This window comes from Carettochelys insculpta, chromosome 1, assembly GCF_033958435.1.
Source record: "Carettochelys insculpta isolate YL-2023 chromosome 1, ASM3395843v1, whole genome shotgun sequence".
NCBI classification, from domain to species: Eukaryota; Metazoa; Chordata; order Testudines; family Carettochelyidae; genus Carettochelys; species Carettochelys insculpta.
In genome coordinates this window covers 240278480-240293285 of record NC_134137.1, presented here as the reverse complement: position 1 = coordinate 240293285, position 14806 = coordinate 240278480, and the positions used below count along the sequence as shown (strand labels likewise).

Below are 14806 nucleotides of genomic sequence, written 5' to 3'. Positions count from 1 at the left end.
AGTTGCAATTCTACATCAGTACATAAACTTTGCACCTTTAGTGCAATGGATTCCAAAGCTACTTTATTTTATAAAGGTTTTTCAAGGATATTGCAGGAAACTGCTAGATTCTTCTCATACACATCCCAAAAATCAAGGCAACAACATACCACGTGTACAACCATCAATCTGCATGTGTCCCTTCCTTACCCTTTGTCTATTTAGTCTGATAGTCTTATCCACAAGACTATCTACCTGGGGCGATGGTTTGTGGGGAACATGAAGGGTCATGTGCTCCAAAGTACCATGTCGGGGACCGGCAAGGAGCCAGCAGGCAGTTTTTGCCATTGCATCCACTGGATGGTTCAGGACAGGGTAGCCTGTAGGACTAGTAGGGGGAGAGGGTATCAGCAGTAAGGGTCAGGCTCACCTTCATGCTCACAAGAGGTGGGAAGCAGAGTGACCTGGCCCCAGCCTGCTCTGCTCCTCCAACTCCCAGGCACACCAGTCACATGGCTGGTGCCCTCCTTTGTGTCCTTCCTCTGCAGTCTCCTCTGCTGGAGCCTGCCTACCTGCCCGCCCGGGGTCCTTGTCACCAGCCCATTCCCACAGGTGGCCAGCATGGACCCTAGGCCTCAGGCCCCCTTGTATGTAGACGGAAGGCAGGAGTCCCAGCACAGTGCTCCTACTTGCAAGCATCACCTCTCACAGCACCAACTGGCCAGAATCTGTGGCCAAGAGAAGCTGAGGGGGTGACACCAGCAGCAAGAAGCAGCACACAGAGCCATATGCTCCCTGCCTCCCACCCCTAGGGCCACAGGGGCATGTTGGACCCTTCCTGGAGCAGCATGGGGCCAGGGCAGACAGGGTACTTGCCTTAGCACTGCACTGCCAACTGGATCTGCCCTGCAGCAAGTGCCGCTCGGCAGGCCACATCCCCAACTCAATAGCCACAACTCAATAGCCAACATACCTCCTTCCAACAGCCACAACCCCACACTCCCGCCTGCACCCCAAGCCCCAGCTCTGACCCCCCGTCCCAGACCCAGCACCCCACACTCCCTCCTGCATCCCAAGCCCCTGCCCCAGGCTCAGCCCAATTCCCCCCTCTCAGCCCAGTGAAAATGAGCAAGGATGGGGGACAGCAAGCAGCTGAGATGGGGATTAAGTGAATTGGGTGCGGCTTTGGGGAGGGGGCAGGGTAGATCTTGGGTTCCACTTCAATTCAGAAAATGGTCATGGGCACATAAAGCTGGAGACCACCGCCATGCCCCAAATCCTGCACCCTGGAGCAAAACAGGCCCTAGCTTGTACTTGAGCTAGTCCTACCGGCTGGAGTGTTACTCCCTCCTCCTGTAAATCCACACTGCCAGGCACTGTGAGCAGCTGGTGGGTTTCAACCACCTTATCGGCTCGCTCTATATTTAAGGCTGAGAAGCATCCTCCTCACGTGGGGATAGGGAACAGATTCAGTGGAGGAGGTGGTGGGTTGGAACCATGCAAAGGCAGGGTTAGTGGCTAAGTTATCTAATAAACCCTCAGTCTCCTGTACACTGGAGATGCTGCCTGTGGGGAGTACTGCTCCCAGATGGCCAGTGACTTGACCAAACTCCCAAGAAGTAACAGTCTTTCAATGCTTTTACTGCTTCCCAGACAACCTGGTATTGTTCTAGCACCCAGGAGCCCTTTGTGCAAGGCACTGTACAAACACAGGTCAGACAAACTGAACTATCTGGGGCTGGAACTAGGTATAAACAGGAGACCACAAGGAAACGATAGTGGTCAGCAAGATAAGCTGTCATCTCACTATACCAGCAGCCTAACCCCATGCTGAGTTTTTTGGTAGGCATCACCAGCAAAAGCAGCACGTGAAGGTGGAAAATGAGTTAGTTTTGCAAATGCTTACAGGAACTCTGCCCAAGTCTGAGGGCGTTGTTCAAAAAAAGAGGCTGACAGGACACAATGATAGAGTTTGTTACCCGCACAAATTTCTCATCTGTTCCACACTCAGGGACATACATACCTTTACCCAATCTGTAGGGCTCAAGGCATGACCCTGTTAAACTCCCACCCATACCCAGTTCCTAGAGCTCAGGATGTAATTCCATGCGGATATGCAGGACCTGAGCCACTGAAAAAGCCTTACACAATAATATTCTTATTCTCTATTTATTTACAATTACCAAGAAAGCAGAATACATGTTAATCACACAGTGTCATGCTCACCAATCCTGATAAGGTAGGCAGGCAGACATCCACTGTCAGGACAGTCACTCTCTGGATGTTGGTTGCTGCACCTCAGGGCCTTCGGGGTTCTTGGGCAGGGAGTCCTCATTAAGTTGTTCCTTCTTCCCTCCTGCTTGATGTTCTGTTCTTCTTTCCTCTCCCCACCTTTTTCCTTCTTGGACCCCAGTTTAAATAGTGAAACTTGAGTCCTGCTTAGCTCTACCTTGACCAATTATTTTAGTACAATTCTACTAACCAATCAAACTACGGTAACAGAATTTGCCTTACCAATCATAATCCACCACCTTAACTGATTTATACAGCAGCCAGCAGCAATTACAAACCAGAAGATTATACAGAAAACAGTAGAAAAATGAAGACAATCATCAGAGAATGTTGGTTCCACCGCCTCAGCCATTCATAAGTCATTGCCTGCCAGACAAAATGCTGTTAACTAAGTTTTCTTTACCCATCTTGAGATCCACTTAACAATGGGTGGCATTAGGATGTGATGTTCTTTTTAACAGCCTAATGTGACACTACTGTGCTGGAATGTAGATGGAACGTGAGTATGTGACTTGTAGCTTCACAGTTAATGGCTGCTGCTGTTTAGCCTGGCTGCAGACAAGCTACACGCCTCTCAATATGGCTAGAGAAACCATATTGGTTATACAAACAAAAAAGCAGTCAAGTAGCACTTTAAAGACTAACAGAATAATTTATTAGGTGAGCTTTTGTGGGACAGACCCACTTCTTCAGACCACCTGGCCTTACTTGCCTTTTGCCAGGTGGTCTGAAGAAGTGGGTCTGTCCCACAAAAGCTCACCTAATAAATTATTTTGTTAGTCTTTAAAGTGCTACTTGACTGCTTTTTTGTTTTGATAGTATATAGACTAGCACGGCTCCTGCTCCGTTACTATTCAACATATTGGTTATACTGTTACACTGTACACGTCAAACCTCTCTCATCCGGCACCCTGTGGACCTGACTGGTGCTGGACAAAAGAATTTGACAGACAATGGGTGGTCAATATTCTCTACCACATTAGCAACACTTCCACTGCTTACTGGGCTCTTCGAAGACATTGAAGGGTAAGTAAATAACAGCACAGAACACAGAGCAAGGACTGGTGACTGTAAACAAAATTTATGGGACTGTGGGGAATTTGATCACACCCATGATAAGTGGTCATCCAGCTAACTAAAATCATGTCAGATTACAGAGTTTGCTGGACAAGCGTGTTCTGGATCAGAGAGGTTCAACCTGTAGTACCATGAGGCAGACTATGGCAGAAAAAGGCCATGAAAGACCCATAATGCCAAAGACAAAAGAAGGAAGAGACAATACGAGGCAGAGTGAGGAGTGTCATGGTCACAGCAACAGGCTGGGAGAGTGCTTTTTGCAGCCACATTCTTAACACCTATCAATGGACAAGCATGGATTTGCCAAAACCAGACACAAGGTATCTGCAGTAAGTGAGACAGCAGGAGCAGTGCTCCTCACACAGAGCAGAGCTCGAGATCAAAGACAAAACCTCCACAGTGGGTAAAACTATCAAAACAACAAGCAGTCAAGTAGCACTTTAAAGACTAGCAAAATAGTTTATTAGGTGAGCTTTCGTGGGACAGACCCACTTCTTCAGACCATAGCCAGACCAGAACAGACTCAATATTTAAGACACAGAGAACTAAAAACATTTGGCTGAGAAAGCACAGCATCCTCTCTTTGGAAAATAAGGTTCTGGGCGAGAGAATCCTGAAGGTTGTGCCATCTTCATCTACTGCATCCACTCCCACTGGGCAGCTCCCAACAACCTCTTTCTCCTTTCCCTCCACAGCTCATAAAGGACTGCAATGAAAACGTCCAGCGCATGAAGAATACGGAGGAGCTGATTTACTTAAGACAAAAAATTGATTTTGAATGCAAGGTGAGAATGCTTACTTAAGACCAAAAAATGATTTTGAATGCTATGATTTTCACTTTAGTCCTACCTACCACTAACCCACCAAGCCACACACACTGCATTTTCCAGTACAGGGGGAGCACTGATTAACTAATATAGATCACACAAATTAGAGACACTAAGCCTGTGCTGTTCAATAACCTGGCTTACCAAGGCACATCAGCCCTCTTGTGCAAGGAGGTGAGTGAGAGTTGATTCTGGTGTCTACTCCCCTGAATTACGCCAGGTACAAGAGCCAAACTTCAGAGGTGAAAAATGTATCCAGAAAGTTGAGTAAAAGTGTGCCTGCTTTGGGAGAACGTACTTAAGTCACCAGTGTCCCTCTGGAAAACTACTTGCATAAAAGTACACACACACACACACACACACACACACCCCCCATCTTGATTGTATTCAAGTATCCAGAAGTGAAAGCAGCTGTACTTTTACTCCAGTAACTTTTTGGATACTCTCTTCACCTCCGCCAAATCTACCCAATTCGTCTACCTTGCCCTGGAGTTGGAGGAAGCGGACTCAGATCGCAACTTGCCCACGCACAAGAGGGGAAGTGAGAGCAATCTCAAAGTTCATCTTACTCATTCAATAAGGGGTTCCAGATAACCTCCAGTTCTAGTGCACCAACTTCCATGGGCTATCTGATCATGGCATTCTTCCAATTTACAGATCTTCCCGCTGGTGTCTCAGTCAAGGCGGCTGGTGAAGTGTGGTGAGCTGATGGCATTGGACTACAACACTCTAAGCCCCAAGTGGAAACTTAGCACCCGCCCCATCTACCTGCACCTCTTCAATGACCGCCTGCTCCTGTCCCGGCCCAGGGAGTGAGTCCTCCCAGACTGCATCTCTCACAAACTCTACAGTCTTGGGTTCAGAAAGGGGTGGGGATATTGGTGACGTAGCATCCCTTCCACATTCTATAGCCACTTTTATTGACTAGGTTGCTCAATTTAACTCATTATGTGGTATCTTCACTTCCAAACCATTTATTACAGCATTTTTAGGTAGTTCAACATCTCTTGCTTCCCTTAGTACATCCCCTTTTGTGCTGCATGGCATAACAATTCAGTTCAATTTTGTTCAAGGCTAAAGCATTTCTCTTCCAACTGTTTTTAAGGAGTGTCTGGCTGATCAGAGAGCTGGGGATGTGGGGTTTGGGGTTATGGCATAACAAGAAGCTGAAACCTGAGTAGTTGAAGATTCTTTAGCCCTGACATTTTTTTTTAATAAGCTGTGGAGTATTTAACCAGCTGTGATGAACACTTGGGAGAGAAAAATTGTCTGACAAAGGTTCAAACGACTCCTGCCCTTTCCACTGGGGGCTACAAAAAAAATCCTGTTCCAATTCTCTCACCATCCAAGGAGCAAAAACAGGGATGATGTGACTGGATATGTTTACAATAGGACACTTCTCCTCTCACTCCGCCCTTTTAAGCTTTCTTGACCTATCAGAGCAGCAAGAAAGGGCCTATCCCCCAACGCTTTACCCTGCATAGGTCACTTCTAAAGCTAACACACAAGTTTCTCTAATTTCCACCCCCCCCCTCTCTTTAGGAGTGGGCGGTTTGTTGTGTTTGATCACGCTGGATTTTCCGATGTGCGTGGGGAGAAGTGCGAGGTGAAGCTGCACGGGGCAAATAAAAATGTCTTTCGCCTTTTTCTACTTAAGAACAACCAGGGAAAGAGAGTGGAATTCCTCTTCCGCACAGAAACACAGTAAGAGCCAGAGATTATTTGCACTGAATTCCAGCACCGCTTATAGACTTGGTTGCAGCTCCCAAAATCCTGGACCTCTCTCATCTGCCTTGATACCAAAATCCTCTACTCCTTCTGTGACCCACTGTTAGAATGAAGTTGCAAGCCTCCCACCATGCTTCCCAGTGAATCATATTTCTTGTCATCTCCACCTATTAATCCCACCCACTGACTCTTTCTCCAGACCCTCCTGTACCAGTAACCCATTCCACACCCTTTTCTCAGCTTACCTCAGTCAATGACCCAGATACCTCAAGCTTGTAACACTGTCTCTGAAATATTAACCCCCAAAATGTGGGAAATCATTTTTTCAGCCCATTTCCATTCCCTCCTCCACTTTGCCCCAGATTCTCACTAACACATTTTCCACAAAAGGTGGTGGCAGAGACTTTCTTCAAACCCTGCCCCATCTCCCCCACCTTAATATCATCCTTGACTGCACCACCTCTCTCTCCAGCATCTGTATTTTGATATTTTCTAGCAGTGAGAAGCTGCGATGGATCTCTGCTCTCGCACCACCACGAGGAGAACCAGATCTCTTTGAAAGCCCTGGTGAGACTGCTCAGGTGCTGCAGGGATGGGTGGGAGGACTTGCCTAGGGAGCAAAGATGTATCTCAGTGAGGAGGAAGATACAAAGGTAACAGACATGAGTGAGACTGAAGAGAAGCATTCGCCCTCTCCTTTCCTTATTTTACAAGTATCGAACTTAATTCTTCTTTCCCCCCTCAATCTCCAAAAAATGCCCCTCCGTCTCAACCTGCTTCATCTCCTCCACAGCCTCAGACATTCCTGACAGGTGTCACCCTTAACAGGTGTCACCATTTTCAACTCCCCACTTATCAGACACTGGGCCTCACCCTAAAAGTGTCTTCCTCACCCCTCAGGTGTTGGGCCTGACCTTACGTTCTTCCTCCCTTGGGGAGGATGCAGTACCTGACACTTGGCCATCCCTCTCACTTCTCCAGCCCACTTGCACTCTGCACCCCTCTCTCTTTCTCTCAGACTCCCCTCAGGTTCAGTGCATACGGACATACAAAGCTCGGCAGAATGATGAGCTGGCTCTAGAGAAAGCAGATATCATCATGGTCATGCAGAACAGCAATGATGGTGAGTGGAAACAGTAGTGATCTTCTTGAAGGGGGCAAGGGAGGGTATGAACTAAATTGTATTAGAATGTCTTTTTGGCGACAGGTCCATCAGGTTATTTAAGAGGTGGACGGAAGTTCTCTTCTTAGAAAATATCTTGCCCTTTGCCTATGGGACTGAGAGGAGATTCTCCCTTGCCTGCCTTTTATCTGGGGTCTCACTGAAATCATCACACAAAATTGACCATGTGGCCTGCAAGGGGGAACTCTTTTGGCTGGTGTCTTGTTCTAGCATGTGCAGTTGGTGTGGGGCTTTTACGGGGAGGGGGAAGGGGGAGTGGGGGTGAAAAAGGGAAATCCGGTAGTTTGTCCCATGTGCTCTGTGTCTGCTTTCACCCCTGCAGGTTGGATGGAAGGAGTGAAACTTTCAGATGGGGAGAGAGGTTGGTTTCCCTCAGAACATGTGGAACTGATCTCCAGCAAGCATGCACGCCAGATGAACCTGAAGGCAGAGCAGCGTGTGAAGAATGCCAAACAGCAGGTCTTCTGCAAGAAATAGGATTCTTCACCTTCTGTTGCACCCTGTACTGTCTCCCTGGCATGGAGAAACCTGATTAAGAAACCATCTTTATATCACATACTGGAAGAAACAATTCTGCACACATAAAAATGAGCACTTAGTACTCTCAGACAAAGTGCTGCTACTAAAGAAAGCAGGAACTCAGCCAGGAGTACAAATGTTCACTTCTACTGCCTCTATGGTCATGGTGAAACCAAGGAAGAAAAAGAAGCTGCATATGTTGCTTACTTTGTAATAGGAGTGAGGCAACATAATAGAGCAGAGGTCTGGGAGTGAGGAGTCTTAAGAAACTATGCCTGATTTTGCCACTGACAACATGTGTGACTTTGGGCAAGTCACTTCAGAACTCTGCCTCAGTTTCCCCATCTGTAAAATGGGGATAATACCTACCTCACGGAACATTGTGAGGCTAAATCTTTCATATTTGTAAAGCGCTTTGAGTTCCTGAGAAGGAAGGCACTATAGACATACAAAGCACACTGTAGTTAAGGTTGAGAAGAGCTTTCCATTATAACCTCTTCTTAGTGTTCTTTAAGTGGTCTTAATTTTCACATATTTCCATTTAGGATTATATGCAATGGGCCAAATCTTCTGTCAATGTAAGTGAGTTCAATTCCATTGACTTCAACGGTTTCCACACTTTTATGCCAGCTTCATTCATTACAATCTAATAGTATGTCTACATTACACAGAAGATAGATCCAGTTAGGGTTAATCTTCCAGGGTTTGATTTCACATGCCTGACAGTTTGATTTTGCTTATCCCTATTTGGGCTCAGCAGTTGATCTCTGTACTCCTGAATATTGTGAGCAGTATGGGAGGTTGCTGGGAGGGCTTCTCCAAGCGACCTCCCATCTGAGGGTGGCCAGGTAAGTCGATTGCTGATACGTTGATTCTAGCTATGCAATTGCCATAGCTAGAATTGTGTATCTACAGTCAACTTTAATGCCCAATGTAGATTTGGCCTCAGTGCTAAGATGCGTTTTAGATAGTGTGAGAAAAAGGCTGTTGAGTTAGGTGAGCATGGGCAAAGAAATTTTCTCTCTAAAAAGTGTTTTCAGATCTTTTCTGACAATTTTCAAAAACGAGCAATGATTTTTTGGACTGTCTGAGACACCTTGAAGGAGCCTGATTTTCAAGAAGTTCTGGTCACCCACCTTTGGGGAACAGTGTCACAATCACCAGTCACTTTTGAAAGTCTTTACCAAGATTGTTTTACATGTTGGCACAAGCTCTGTACTTAAATTTAGTTCTTGAACAACAGGAAAGTGGAACTGTACTGCATACACCTAATCTATTATGGCATATGTGATGCAACATTTTGCACAATTATAAATTGTGAGGAAATCAACCTTTTTTTTAAAGCAAAACATACCAGTGCAGTTAGTTGAGGTTCCATTTCTGCACAAAGTCATCAGGCTTTAAGTGCTGTTTATGCGTAGAACCTGTCCACTGGAGAACACTGCTTCAACTGTAAAATATCTATCCTTCTGTGTTAAACAAAGGAAGATTTTTGCATGTAATTATGCTTAGACACTATCCAGGTTGAGAATTTACACACAACACGTGTAGCTGTCTTGCTTATAACGTATTTGAAGAATTATTGACCTCTGTATCTCTGTAATATCTTTTTTTGCTCTTTTGATTTCCCATTTATATTGTATCTGGCATAGTTTCTTCCAGCATATTTATGCCAGTCATTTGAGCTGGATTTGCCTTTTTTTTTTTTAAAAAAAAAAAAATTGACCTAATAAACTTATGCACTTCTCCAGCTAAGAGATACAAATGTACCTGTCCTGTTTCATTTAGTTTATCTATTCATAGGAACACAAGCTCTGTGCTTGTAACAGCTGCCAACATTTGAATGCTTCCCTCACACACACGAAAATAATTTTTCATCTACAACTACCCTCCCAGAATGGATCAATTTGTAAAAGTTAGCTTTTTCTTCTGCCTTGGCAGCTTTCTTCATTTTTACATCAGCAATAGAATAGAATAGATTATGTGGTGCAGTTAGAGTACAATGTAACCTCCATACCACATGCATCCTCTGTCACCAATCATGGATAACAAGGTGACCTGGGAGAATGTCTTACTGAGAGAGGACATCCAACATACTGATACTGAAGGACAAGTTGGTTATGTTGTTCTAGCCATTCAAAAGATTGGTCCACAAACTATACAGTGCCTCCTTTTGAGAGAACTAAAACTAATCCGGGTGTCCACTTTTAACATGTGAAATCTGTGCTTGGAAAGAAGGCAAAGACAACCTAACTTCAAACTGTGGGAAGTGACAGTCTAACAAAGATAATCTTCAGCCAACCACTTAAACTCCTACCATACTCCAAATACAAGATTTCAAATTTCCTGCATACATGATACAAATCAAATAATCTGGGACAAACTCATGGTTCTCATGAGTTCCTGAATCACCTTTAAGGAGTGAATAATCCTTGAAGTTACTCAAGAGTATAAGTCTGCATGAGAACTCTCAGTTGAGTGAGGCAGTCCGAAATTCAGTCATGCAGCATGAATGTCACAGGTATTTCAACCGTAACCTTGTCCCAAAAATGCAGAGTTACCAAGGTCTGTTTCTGAGGGGATAGATTGTAAGAACATATGAATTGCCATATGAGATCAGACGCATGATCCATTCAGTGCAGTACCCTGTCTGACTGTGATTAGCACTAGATGCTTCAGAGAAAGATACAACAGCAAACCACGAAACAATTTGTCCAGAACAACAGTTCATTTGTTGCCTTCAGCACAGGGGTGAGTAATAAGATGGATGTAGTATGCCGGGGTAGCCCCTGGCAGGTTGCTGCCCCGGTATTTACATGTGCCTCCGCAAGTAGGGGATGCTTACACATGCTGTTGGCTGTGGATCACCTTTCCTGGCAAACTGGAGCTGCATGAAGCAGTACAGACAGGGACACTGCTTCCTAGAGTTTCCATTGGCCAGTAATGGTGATCCAGGGCCAATAGGAGCTACAAGAACTGGTAACTGTAAAAGCATAGTTAAATTCAGCACCAGCAGCCTGCCAGGTGGTAACCCTGGGGAATGGTGTCAGACCCACATTGCTCATTGCTACTCTAGCAGTTAGACTGGCATAAACCTCTAAGCATGAGGCTTACTCCACCTTCAAAAAAATAAATTAAAAATATCATAATTGAAATTGATGTTCTCATTAACTGTATAAATTATTTTTTGGTAGTCTTGTAAATTCTTGGTCTCAATTTCATTGTAACACTGAGTTCCACAGTCTTACTGTAGAATGGATTAAGAGTGTTTCTTTTTATCTACATTAAATGTATTGCCCTTCCAACTGGTTAAACATTCCCTCATTCTTGTACTAGGAGAGATGGAGCACTTGTGTTTGTTTCATTTCTACACCAAGGGCTTGTCTACACTAGCTCCCTACTTTGAAGGGAGGATGCTAAGTAGGGTGTTGGGAGTTTACTAACAAAATGCTGTGCTGCATATGCAGCACTTCATTAAGTAAACTCCCCCACCCCCACCAGTGGCAACTCCAAAGTTTTAAACTTTGAAGTGCCGGCTCGCATGTAACCGCAGCTCACCCGTCAGTACTTTGAAGTGCTTGGGGTACTCCGAAGTCCCTTTACTCCTCATTCCCTTCGGCGTTGCCGTGCGGGAGGGATTTGCTTAATGAAATGCTGCATATGCAGTGCAGCACTTCATTAATAATCTCCCAACACCCTACTTACCATCCTCCCTTCAAAGTAGGGAGCTAGTGTAGACAAGCCCCAATCGTTTTTATGCATCTGAAATCAATTGCAGAGTATTACAGCTTCTCTCCTAACCATCTCTCAGTGCATGGAAGAAAAAAAAAAAAAATCAACCATCTGTAAAGAGTGGCACAAAAAAAGGCTCTCTGTATCATTCAGTCCAGTCTCAGATGTAAAAGCAATGTCAGAGCCTTATACACAAGTAAATGATTGACAGCAATAACTTGATTCACCATCAAAATTGCATGAACAACATGAACAGAAAGGGCAGGGTAACTGCCAGCCAGTTCCCTAGGGGTATGTTCCCAAACAATACCACTGGGACAGACGGACAAACTGGATCTACGCAAAGGCCTCAACAAATGCTGTCTTCCCATGTTCACAGTTGGAATCAGAGACCCCCCCACCACCCCAGTCAGCTTATGTTACCCGCCCATCAAATAGCTCCTTTCCAATACCTGAGGAGGCCTATGCCGGGTAAGGACCTAGACTTCCTCAGTGGATACCCAGTGGGTATCACAGACCTTTTGTCACCGTGCTGAAGACAAGTTGGTATTTCTATAAATTGAAAAACGGGGCACATTTTCAGGTCTTTCCTTCTATCCCCATCATCTTCTTCCATACAGCATTCAAAAGAAACAACCAATCCAATTAAACATCCCAACCAACACCATAAATCAGTGGTAGGCAAACTACAGAACATCAGAGTTCCGTGTGTGGCCCATAAGAGGTTTTGTTTACCATTGCCCATGCACGGGATTACCAGATTCCTCTGGTTTCCATCCACGTAGCTCCCCCCCACCCCCCTCCAGTATTACTCAACTGACATGCATGGAAAGCAAGAGCCTGTGAAATGAGGTGCCTGTTGATTGCACACAGTACTGAATGTGACAGCTGTGCACTCCCACAACCAGTGAAAGGGCCGTTACAGTTGAGTCAGCACACACCCCAAATTCTAGGTATGCAAACCCAGTTAGCAAAACTGCCTTATCCCAGGAGACTCGCTTAGTTACCTTAATCTCACAGCCCCCTGAGATGAAGGAAGGCCACTCATGCAGCCCACTCACTAGCCTGGGTTGCCCATTGCTGCAATGCACCATCCAATTGGTAATTTGCGGTGCCAAATGATCCAATTCCTGGGGGTGGGAGCATCTTGGACTCTTGCTCACCCCCAGCTCCTCTTTGGGGGATCCTGCCCAGCGGGCAGTGGCGGCATTATAAGGCCCCCTCCCTACCGCTCTACAGCTGTGCAGCAGGAAGGCAGCCCTGGGCTGGGTAGGGGGCACCGAAGCGGCTGCGCCCAGGGGTGTGACAGGTGTGACTCCAGCCCGGCCAACAACCCGCCTGTGCTCACTGCGGTGAGAGAGTAGGCGCAGGGTTGGCTCTTCCCCGGCCACGTCGGGACGCAGCTTGGCCCTTGCCTGGGCCAGTCTTGGGGGACCCGGGACGTTGGGGCCCCCGGCGCGGAAGGGTTGGCCCATCTCCCCTAGGACCCGGTGGATCTCGGGGCCGAGCGTCCGGCTCTCTCCCTCCGCCTCGGGGAGGGCTGGGCGCGGCGCGGCGCTGCCCAGGCCGGCGGCCCCAGGTGCGCGTGATGAGGCTCCGGGCGCGGGGCCCCCACGTCCGCGGCTCGCTCACGCCGCGCCCCGCCACACGCCCGCGCGGAGGCAGCGGCGCAGCCCGCCCGGAGCATGGCCGGGGAGCAGCAGCCGCCGCGGGGCTCGGGTAAGCGCAGGGCGCGCAGCAGCGCCGGGCTTAATGGCTCCGGGGGAGGCCTAATGAGCGCAGCCCCCGCGGGCCCTAACGAGCCCGAACGCGCCCTGCGGCGCCCAGCCCGGGGCAGCGCCGGCCAGGCGCTGCCCCGGGGCTGATTAGCAGCTGGGCGCAGGGCAGGGGGCCAGTCCTTGCTCATTAGCATTACTGCTCCCCGGCCGTTGCTGCGGGCCCGTCTCCCTGGTGCTCGCTAGGCAGTCGGCGTCGCTCCACCTCTTGCTCCTCAGGTCAGCCCTGGGAGAGGTCCCCCAGGCAGCGCTTTAGGAGCTGCGGCGTGTCACCGCATCAGCGCGGGCGGGCGGGACCCGACGCGCTCGCCATAAAGGTCACAGCAAAGCGTAACCAGGGGGCTGCGCCTATCAAAGCCTGGGGCGCGCTGTGCTGGCGGTGACCTCAGCGGGCGCAGGTCTGGCTCTAGCTGGTTACTAGCAATGGCGCTAAATTCCAGCTCAGAGCCACCTTTGGGGTCCAAACTTTCTTGGGCGTCCTTGGGAGTTTGGACCCTACAGACCTGCGTGGTGCTGGCTGTGTCTGCTTTTGTTGGTATCTTAAGACTCATGGATGTGACTGGCTGGGGGATCTGTAGCATAGCCCCTAAGGGCTGGGGAGAGCTTTGTTCCTTATTATGATTGTAAGCTCTAAAACCACGTTTCCCTTTCTCTTGGCTTTCTCATGGGTTTGTGTTGCCTTCCTCCATAAGCTCCTCCACCTTCACTTTTCTTTTTTCCTTCCTCAACCTGGTTGCCTGGGTCCCTACAGCCCTGATTTTGCCTAGCTGCCAGCCCTAATGTTATTCAGGAGCAACGTGTGGTAGAGGGAGGACGGGAATGGTCATGTATGCTCCCCCCAACACCCAGGTGGAGGGGCAAAGGGCCAGCAGCTGTCTAGCTTCCCCAGCCCCTGTTCTTCAGGGGGCTCCATCGGGCAAAAGAGGTTAGTGAGGGCTTGGTTCCTGCTGTAGGAGTTACTGGCCACGGTAAGAAGTGGAATGACCTAGTTCCCAGCCATGTTCCTCCTCTTACCACCACCAGCAAGTAGGACGTGTTTCTCCTCCTTCCCCTGTTCTCCAGCAACGTGGACTAGTGGGGGCCCTAGTGCGGGCTACAGGGGTCAGGGCCCTCCGCATTCACCAGCAGCTGCAGGAGATGGTGTCCCTGCCCAGGCCACTCCACTCCCCTGGCTCCCAGCTGTGTTACTAGGGGAGTAGTAGAATTGCCTCCACTCTCACTGGTAGTAGGAAGTGGAGCAATGGAGCTGGGGAAGTAGAGCAGTCTGGGTCTCTCCCCTTCCCACTGATAGCACTGGTGAGTTCAAAATGGGCGTGACCCCTTATAGCCAGTGCCAGGACCACCCTGTTACTCCTCTGGGCCACATCACTCAGGGGAGGGAGATTTGTGAAAGAGGGAGAGCCAAGGCAGGGGTTTTTGGGAAGGGGTAGAGTGGGGCTTAGCAGAGGAAGGAAAAGGTGGGACCTCTTCCTGCTTTCCCCACCTAGGGGTGGCATGGGGAGGAGTCATGTTGGAGTGGTCAAGGGACAGATGCCCTCACTTGTGTCCCTCCCTAGTGCCACTGAGGTTATTTGGTGTCTTATCTTCAACATAATTTTAGAAAACTCCCATGTCCTTGTTCTAGCAGTTATACCAAAGCACAAAACTTTTAGGGAGGTGCTGGGAGCTGAAGGTGAAGCAAAAGAACACAACAG

The 14806-nt window shown here is 47.9% G+C and overlaps 1 protein-coding gene across 2 annotated transcripts in view; it reads left to right on the top strand.

The window, feature by feature from the left end:
- Nucleotides 1-9792, top strand: part of ARHGEF5 (Rho guanine nucleotide exchange factor 5) — a 49550-nt gene extending 39758 nt beyond the window's left edge. Inside the window, exons 10-15 of one of the 2 annotated variants that reach the window (XM_075003083.1) lie at nt 4044-4133; nt 4833-4987; nt 5718-5879; nt 6400-6470; nt 6922-7026; nt 7409-9792. In XM_075003083.1, the coding sequence (XP_074859184.1) occupies nt 4044-4133; nt 4833-4987; nt 5718-5879; nt 6400-6470; nt 6922-7026; nt 7409-7563 (738 nt within the window). In that variant the 3' untranslated portion in view covers nt 7564-9792. The remainder of the gene's footprint in view (nt 1-4043; nt 4134-4832; nt 4988-5717; nt 5880-6399; nt 6471-6921; nt 7027-7408) is intronic. The other variant, XM_075003091.1, reaches the window with a different exon arrangement.
- Nucleotides 9793-14806: the final 5014 nt, after the last annotated feature.